This window comes from Glossina fuscipes, unplaced genomic scaffold, assembly GCF_014805625.2.
Source record: "Glossina fuscipes isolate IAEA_lab_2018 unplaced genomic scaffold, Yale_Gfus_2 0, whole genome shotgun sequence".
NCBI lineage: Eukaryota > Metazoa > Arthropoda > Insecta > Diptera > Glossinidae > Glossina > Glossina fuscipes.
Window position 1 is genome coordinate 32,298,146 of NW_023998414.1, and position 10,189 is coordinate 32,308,334.

The window sequence follows — 10,189 nt, forward strand, 5'->3', positions numbered from 1 at the left end:
CAAGAATAGGTAACATTGGACTCATCCACTATAATATAAGACATTACTTGAGCAATGTAGCAATTTACATCACCCTACTGTTTTTGGCCGCTAAAATACAAATGAATGTGATATACACCGCTTTAAGCCCTTTATTCCTACATCTTTCTTTTACAATCTTTCGATGACCAAACCTCAACCTTTGGGACAATCTAGGCTTAGCAGCTGAGCTAGATACCATTTTGGTTAATCTGTCTCCAATAATATTTGACCCTATTAGGGTAGCTTGAATTATTCCTCTCGCCAGTTCGCGACCGAGGCACCATGTGCGAAGTTATCTCCGAATCGAATAGCATCACGTTAATCCTCTACACTCTGCATACGTTCGTAATAAGCGATTATAATCGATCGCAACACATTCGTTTAACTATCATTTGCTGAAGAAACACATTGACTAAAAAATTAAAGTAAAGTAAAATTAAAAATAGACACATACAACCTTACTTAATTTGCAAAGATCAATCAGGTTTGATTCGCTGACAGCGAAGGACGAGGACAAAAAACTATTTGAAATCTTTATACTTAAGAGGATCATTCAATTTTAGTAAAAAATGTTGTGATCCACGTACAAATAGGCCCAAGAAAAAAATTATAACGTGATGTAAACACTTTTCGGAAGCATTGTGACAAGGATCAGCATTTAGATCGGTGTGGTTTGATCAAGCAGTACAAATCAAAAATGTATTCGTTGAAGGTGAAGGCGTGAAAAGACAATTATCAATTGCTATGTATTATCCTCATTTTTCTTTTCCTCTTTCTTTCATGCAGACATATAAATCTTCATAAATAATAATACTCGTTTCTTACAATATAATACTTCCCTCTTATCTTTTGCGTTATCACATTAAATAAACTAACTACTGCACAATTCTTTTCATGTATATGATATTTTTACATTAATTTTACTTATCATTAAATATACATCCATCATCCAACAACATAAAAGCACTTCAATTACAAATTTTGATACCATTTTATAAAGACATTATATATTTATTGAAGGCATTTACATGTCTAAGGAAGAACACTTCAGCTTTCTTTCAACAAAAAAAAAATAAAATATATATATATATATATATATATATATATATATAAAAATAAGTAAACAGATCCGCTAGCCTTTAATTGTACAACAATTGCAAACAGAATAGTAACTAAATCGGAATATATTAATATGGTTAACGTTTAATTCTAACTTTTATTTATAAAATATATGCAGAGAAGAAAGTACCAAATAATTGCTGATACAATAAAACGTAAGGTACATCACTAACAGAGGCGCATAGAAGATCATATGTAAAATTTAATAGTTGACCTTAAAACCAGAAAAATAAGTTCATCGAACGTAGTCGTTCATGTAAAGTGCGGTCAGATAATTTTTATAAGATATTCCGGCCAGAAAATACCAAAAGACAGGAAACTGAACATACCGATAAAGCGTACTTTTCTAGTGCGGATATGCGTACTATAAATATACAGTGCACAACGACCTTATATATACATATCATTCAAACTCAGCATTGTCGTGAAAACTTCGTGTTATGACAACTTCTCTCCATCAACAACGACAATTCATCGATGCTTTGATTATTTTAAACGTGGTCCTACAGACGGAAAGTAATGTAGTCACCATTCCGCATAAAAATTTAGGCAGAAGAAACCAGTTTTTCAAATGAGTAGCACAATTGCATGAAATCAAGTTTAAACTGCTATGCTCTCATCCACCGTACTCTCGATGTCTGGTCCCTAGCGGCAGTTAATTGTTTGTAAATTTGAAAAGGATGGTCCAAAGAATCGTACCTTCAGGGACTTAATAAATCTTCTTATAGGTAAGTACAAATATTATACTCGGGCAAGGTCAACTTTGAGATACCCTACACCACTTCATATACTTTCATGATGAAATGCCTAAAATTATATCTTATAATTTAATAAGCCTTCAACGAAAGCCAAATACGTGGAGCGCCTTGGTTCAAATTAACCAAAATTAATTTTCCCGTCAAAGTGCCTTCACCTACTTTCGTCATAAAGTAGTCAAAATTAAACTTTTCCTATCGCATTCCTATTACGAATTTTGAAGAATAGATCTTTTTCTCATATGAAGGCGTACTTTTCACGAGAATCCTTCTACGTGACGGGGTACAAAAAATACATGTACTTGATCCAAATTTGATAAAATTGATTTTTATATCTAACTACTACTATTATGGATCAGTTCATCTTGCTGCAGAATATTAAAAATCCTATATGAAGACTTATTTTTCGTAAGAAGCGTGATAAGGGAGGGGGCTGAAGGCATCAACCCACCTAACCCAAATTTTTTATATTTCACAAAATTGTGAAAATTGTAATTTTTACTCCATATGACGAATGTATCGAAATCAGGCGTTACAGTGGTACTCTAGGCCTAGAAATTAAAGGCTAGATAAATAAATGGCTAGACATCAGACAGGACAGACATGCTTAAATTGATTCCGTAAATGATCCGATCGGTATAATAATAGATATAGGTTTATCTTAAGTCCTTCTGCCGTCCGCTCGGGCATAATACTTCCTATAACACAAAGGGCATCAAAGTGTTTAGAGAAGCGCTTGAATGAAACCATATTAATAAATGAAGACGAAATTTTTTGCAAGAAAAATGTTTTTTTATTACTTAGTTCTAGGAATAATTGGTATTATATATAAATATGTAATTGACATGGATAGATTATATCCATTTGTAGATAGAGAGATAGATATAAGACATTCACGCCTACGAGCGAACATAATGAAAAGTAAGGAATGTACCCAACCCCAACAAATTATTGACCCACATGCAGACAATGTGTTTACGTGTAGGTTTTTAACAAACAGGAAAAAAAAAAAAACAAAACAAAACAAAATAAAAAAACTTGCATGTATCATACATACATACATACATACATATATTCATTTATATTCGCATTCATTTGTACGGGATACAATGTACTTTGTGCTCAGCATTATAAACATGCATCTTATTACAAAAAAAAAATAAAAAAAAAAAAAAAAAAATAGAATATATAGAAGAACACCTTTACCGTTTAGCTATTAATGAAACAAAGTTTCAGAACATATCGAAAAAAACAACGAAAAATTATAAATGGTAGCCATAATGCGCATAAAATTCGTAAATTTATGGGATGCAATGCGCATAAGTCCACCTACCTAGATACATAACTTAAACCTGTTTCTTTCAAGAAAAAAGAAATTATTTCAAAAATGCATTTGTTATTTTCTATATTAGTCTTGTTACGTTCATATATCTTATATATAGTTAAAGAAGGCAGACTTACCCGATTTTGATTTGACTATAGTTGGCCGTACACTTTCCATATCCATATCACTGTCGAAACCAAAACATCGGAAGCGTACGTCAGCATAACTTTGCATTTTTCTTATTCCAAGGTCTATTAGACAAACAAAAAAAAACACTAAAAAGATGATGTATGGAAATTTCTCAAATGACCGATATTTCTGATTGTCTCCCTATTTGCTTTCGCTTTTTCGCTCTGTCACTCTCTTACTCTCCCTCCTTTTCACTCTCCTGCTATCACTCAACCAAATGGAATCGAAACCAATATGTAAATTATCACCCGTTAGTTCGTCTAATATATTTGTATATAGGTGTGCATGTATTATCAATCACTTAAAAAAAATTTTTTTGTACATATAAATAAAATGCGAAAATGTTTTTTTTTTGTGCCAGTAATAATTTCAATAAGTAAAAGAAATATTAATAAATCGGCTAATGGAAAACACTAACTAAATATGCGCTCACTTTGTTCAACCGTCAAGTGTTAATAAAACACTAAATTTTCATATGCTTACAAAATTATTAATATAAAGGAGAAATGTAGAGCGAGAGATAGATAGAGAGAGAGATAGAGAGGGAATATATATGAGAAAATACAGAGAACTAAAGAAGGTGTTACCAGATGTTACACTTTTTAGATGTGACGAATTTCATTAAATATTTTCATTAATGAAATGGATACAACATTGCTAACATTGAATAGCGTTACATAATCTCTTCGTTAGCATAATGATTGAAATATAGCGAGGGTCAAAGAAGTCATACTCGTTTGGTAACGTTTGGCGTATGGATCGACTTAGCATCATCCATACGCTTATTTTGAATACGGCAGAGAACAGCAATCCAAGAAGATTCTAATAATAATTTCTTTCATTTCGTCATCGTGTACTACTCCACAATCGTTACTCTTGCATTTCAAGGATTTTAATAAACAAACAATAAATGTTCTACGCAAAAAATAGAATTTACTAATGCCTCTTCTTAACTTCTCGTTAAGTTAACTTAGTTGAATAAAAGCATCTTTGCCATTGCAGACGTTCTACAACGTTATGCGTACAACAATGCGAAATGATAAAGCCGTGTTTGTCTTGGAAGACGAGCGAGTGTATGTACATTGTTCAATATTTTATTGATTGAAATTCAACTAAGCGAGAACAGCAATTGCGAGTTTTTATACCCTACATCATCTATGCTATACGGCATATTAACTTTGTGAGGATATATACAACATCCAAGACAACTTAAGCTAGACTGACACTTTGTACAGAATCACTTTCTGAATCGATTTACACTTGCCTGCATATTCGTCTATTTGTCCCTTCATGTCTGTCTTGTATTTTTATATTCGATCGCCTGTTTGCAATTTTTGAGATATTTTGATGAAGTTTCGTACACGAACACTATTAAAAATGGCTCGGATTGGACAATATTTTCGATTTCTTCTACATCTTATTTTGAGAAGCCCCTATATGAAAAACTACAACTGATAGTTGTATTATAGTTGGGCAAGGCCGACACTTACATATTCTACATCAGTTCGCCTAATACAATCATTTATTCATTTTCGTGATAGATAGAAAAGCCCCCATATTGAAGGATACTCAAAATTTCAACTGACATTTAATGCTTTTATCTAAAGTAATAAGTGTAATACGTCATGGGAAGAATATTTCCTTAAAGTCTCAAGTCAATCGTGGTCAAAGTGTCTCGTTTTATTTCATCCTCAAACTGGAATCACTTTCTTCCTAAGATTCTATTTTTGAAGTCGGTCGATTTCTCAGACACGACACCAGCAATTTTTTATAAAATTCCTCCTGGATACGATTGGCTGGCTTAAGCAATTAAACCCAGCTTTTTTTTTTTTTTTTTTTTTTTCTTAAACCATAACTGACTTTATAAGGCAATATACACGGTATACGTAATATGTAGTGTTTATATAAATGTATGAATCTTTCATGAATTACTTTATCCAACTTGGAAATGCTTATTTTTTAAAATTTTTCATTTTTATATATATGCAAAAATGTGAACAAAATAATTCTTCTACTATGTTAAATAAAAAAAAGTAATAATAATAAAGGAAACATGTATGCTTGCTTTGTCCTTAAAAATCCTTAAAGTTTCTTGATATGATGCCCTTGTGATCATTCACAAATAAATTCATTCTGTTTTTTTTTTTTGATCAAATTCTGTATCATCTTTATCTATGGCCTTTTATTGTTCATCGGGTGGCTTATGGATGTTGGTGTTGTGGAAACTTGCCGCTTTGAAAGCGACAAGGCTATTAACCCATTTTGGGCCATCTTTGAATTCTGGGAATCGTTGGCCTGTTAAATATGATTGCATCAATTTGAATAAGGAGTAATCGGAAGGAGCTAGGCCTGGAGAATGTGCGGCGTGCGGTAAATGTTCTCAGCCTAAGCTGTCAAATTATTTCTTTTATTGCTTTTGCTTGCCGCGGACGTACTTATGCGAATTTTATCATTTTCAAGGCAAACCTTTTTTTAGCGATTTCGTAAGTTATCTCGTTTTCGCCCTAAACTAACTTTAACATTTTCGTAAGCTCAGTTGCAATTTTTTCGATGCAGTTCTCTCTCTCTCTCTCTCTCTCTCTCTCTCATCCATCTCTTCAATCTTTATTATGCACTAAACGGCAGCTTGTAAACAAATGAAACTTACATCGTTCAAACATCAATACCTAAATTAGCTACAATTGAAAATTCGGAAAAATTGAACCCATCAGGTATGTTTTATGAAGCAATCAATTTCAGCGGAACGAATTTATTCGTGCACGCAATATAACAAATTACATACACGCATGTGTGTTTATAATCACATGAATCTAGGATGTATAGGATGTATACGTTTTACATTATTACAAATTGTTGTTGTGCGAGTGAATGACGTATTAAAGAGAACTAATAACAAGAGGCGCCAAAGTGGAGTCGATGCGAAATTTGTGCATCAGTTTCTGTTATCAATGTTTCTATCAGCAAAGAGACCTGGATACGCAGAGGCTCGAAGAAATGTTTCAAAATTAGAATTAATAGAATCTCAGGCATTCTTGATATTGCTAGACATTATTAACAATAGTAGTAGCGCTGTTAATTAACAGACATTTAATTGCTTACATTCTCGTTAATTGTGTGGGAAAAAAATCTGCTAATGGTGTCTCGATACAACCTAACTCTGTATGAAACCTTTGTAAAGCGAATATATATATATATATATATATATTTTTTTTTTTGTAATTCTTCGTCCGATTATCTTTATTTAATTTACTTATTATTTATTATATATATATATATTTATTAATTTTAAATGACATATATTTGCAATTTTCCATACTATAAAATGAGTTATTATACAAAGTAAGTTAACAATTTTTATTACATACCAGCTTCCCTAAAATATATTCCAGTGTTATGCCTCATCACTTTTTTAATTTACATATAGTAATGTACTCAAAAATAATTATAATATATATACATTGAACACAAATGAATATAGGCTTAGAAAATGAAAACTTTCTCCTTAATCCTAACTTACGAAAGTTGAACTGTTTATCAATTTTCCGATTAGTATAATCTAAATAGGGCTGCTTTCGGTCCACGAATTTCATATTATTCAAATTAAGAAAATTATATTCGATCGTTACCGAATCGCATCCCAACACCTATCATTGTTATCCTAAAAAAAGACTTAAAAAATAAACAAGAACTCAATTTTCATACACCATAACACTGGATAAACGCGGTTGATTTTTTTCTATTTTCAGAATAAAAGTGGAATTTTTATATGGTGTATGTGTTCTACTCTATGAATAACAGGCAAAAAGCAGGGAAAGCTAAGGTATTCATGGTTTTTGTTACGTACGGATGGGTGCGTTATAGGCGTGTCCTTTGATCGCTTTAGGTGATTTTCAAATTCTTTTGCAAATTTCTAGGCGCTGTCTTAACTACAGATACTACAAAGTTGGATTGGCGGGCGACTAATCAGACAAACAGACGGAAATGCTTAGGTGCATTCCGAAGGTGACGCTGGCCAAGAGTATATATGCTTTAAGGGGTTTTTGAAATCTGCCTGCCGGCGTTATAAAGGTATTGAAAAAAAAAAATCAAATTTCGGTACACTATAATATTGAGTGGTGGTGGTCGTTACAGATACTGATACATCGCCCACAGAATATACGTTCAAATTTTTTGTAGATTTATCCGCTGCAGTTTATGAGTAATGAGCAAAAAAAAAACAATTTTTTATTCCCTTTGAAAAACAAAAGTGTTCTCAGTTTACGCGGCACTACCGACATATCCTTCAATCGATTTTGTCCGTTTTCCATATGAACCTGTGCGCATGAACTTCCAAGGTTTCTAGCAAATTTGAAATCGATAGCTTCATTTTTGCGGCCAGAAAAATGTTTACAGCAAACATTGCACAGACGGACGGACGGACGGACGGACGGACAGACGGACAGATAGACAGACGGACAGATAGACAGGCGGACAGATGTACATGCTTAAATTGCCTCAATATTTGATGTTGACTAAGAATATATGTATACTTTGTGGGATCTCTGAAGCTTCCTTCTGGGCGTTTTTAACTGTTTGATATTCCTCAACCTTCGATCATGGGTATAAAAACATTTCAAATTACTTAAGTTACAATCATTTCTCTAATGTAATTTTTTTTTTAATATAAAAAATTCCCTCCTAATCCTACATAAAGTATTTTCAGTGAAATTTAAGGAAACAATTAATGAAGAATTAATTCTTCGATATGAAATAAACGACAAGACGAAAAGAAGGTATATTTACTCTTAAATCCTTTGCTTATTATTAATAATAGACTTTTTTTCCTCATACAAGCAATGAAAATGAAAGGGCTAACAATTAAATTTGTACTGTGGAGCAGAGCTACTGCCGTATAACAGAAACATCAAAAGTTGGGAGATCTTGTCATTTGTCTTGGCCTCTGATAATCTCGTATGCTTGCGTATATCGGCTCCTCAACTTCGTTGCAAAACCGATAGCATCAAGTAAGTAAAAAAAAAAAAAATCTATCAAAGATAAACACACAAACAGTATTTAAGAATACGTTCTACAAAAGCTTATAGAAATCTCTTATACATATGAGAGCGATTGGGTCACATAGCTAACACGTTTCATAAAATAAGTGAAGACATATGTGAAAGTATTTGCTTACGGCAAAGTTTCACAGCATTTTTTCATGAAAATCCAAATATTTTCTTTTATATATATTAAGTGGACTTTATTAAGCCATTAAATATACGCCATTTTGATTAACTCCTCATCATTTTTCTGGTAAAATCGCTATGTCATCAGCAAAGAAATTCTGTGGTGTCTGAGGCAGAAAATGAGCAAAGTGCTTTCTATAGAATTTTTCGAAGTCGGCTTTATATCACTAAGAGTATCCTTCGGAGAACCATGAAAATTTCTTCGCCGAACTCGTCAACTTTTGTCAACATTTGAGATTAGGTTGATGGGAAATGATCAATTTTGCTTTGGGTGCTTTAATCACACTAGCTGTGACAGTGGGAGGTGAAGTTAAACATTCGGTTACGTTGATGCAGCTCATTATGCGTGGTTCCCTTTCAATTCGACCAAATACGAGACGTTACTGTACGTGGCATTAATCCCAGCTTTGCCACCTTATTCACAGATTATTTGCCATAAGCCACTTTTCATTGCCTGCTGTTATCAATCTCTTCGTAAGTGTGTAGATTTCGTTCCCAAATTTATGGTCAAGTATGAAGCTTCTCTTCGTAACCAGCCTCTTCAAAACTCAATTCAAAAACTCGTCGTTAAAATCAATGTTTACTTCGACAGGAATGTCTTGCTGATCTTTGTCAAATTTTGGAAAACATTATCGACACGTTGTTCTTCTTATGAGATTTGGCGACTTTCGAATATATGATGAGTGTATCTTAACACACATTGTTCTTCTTATTTACTTTTGGGATCTGACGACTTTCGATATATATATATATACATTAATATATATATACATGTATATGTTTCTCTTTCTCCCTTTTATCTTTTCTATCAATTAAGTGTTTTCTTGTTTTTAAGATTATTGTGAATATAAGAAAATAAAGAACGTTTACTGCACAGGTGTTCACAGAAATGATCAAAAATTTCGATTAAGATATCTAATCACATTCTCAAGTATTGATTGAATAGCCGAAAAGTTTTCTTTAAAGCAATAAATTTAGTAAAACTTAAGCAAATTGCACAAATTTTAGTTTTTATTAATTTTAGTTCTTGTTGAACAAACATAAAACTCGTTTCATTCATATTAAGAATAGTTGTTAGCATCGATGGAGTCTAAAAATGTTTTAAAGCAATCCCGTGTAATACATTTAAGAATTTTCAAGTATTCTCACTGCTCTGTCTTCACAAAAATATTCATTTCTTTAATCATAATAATAAGTCAATCTTTGGTTGCATCGAAAGGCAATTGTATTTGGTATGGACATAGTCATCAGCAAGGTGCTCATTGGCTAAATAAATCGTATAATGGTACAGCTTTAATTTTAAACGATACGAATGCCGCAGCAATTTTCCAACATCGCTGTCCATTAATGTATAATGAGTACATTAGTAATAGTTCCAATGGTGGGTGAGCTTATCAAAAATAATATATATATATATCTAAAGTAAGAAGTCCTCGACAATGTACAACTTTGATATCGAAATTATTGAAAGAAATGATTATTGCACACACTTCGTCAAGAGCGCCTCTCATACATCATCATCATCATCATCATCATCATCATCATCATCATCATCATCA

The 10,189-nt window shown here is 32.5% G+C and overlaps 2 protein-coding genes across 2 annotated transcripts in view; one reads left to right on the plus strand and one right to left on the minus strand.

Moving 5' to 3' along the window:
• Positions 1–3,741, minus strand: part of LOC119637612 (AMP deaminase 2) — a 20,189-nt gene extending 16,448 nt beyond the window's left edge. The window contains exon 1 of the mRNA XM_038033799.1: positions 3,357–3,741. Coding sequence (XP_037889727.1) covers positions 3,357–3,453 — 97 coding nt within the window. The 5' untranslated portion in view covers positions 3,454–3,741. The remainder of the gene's footprint in view (positions 1–3,356) is intronic.
• Positions 1–10,189, plus strand: part of LOC119637557 (NPC intracellular cholesterol transporter 1 homolog 1b) — a 24,085-nt gene that overhangs the window by 7,475 nt on the left and 6,421 nt on the right. The gene's annotated exons all lie outside the window — the stretch shown is intronic.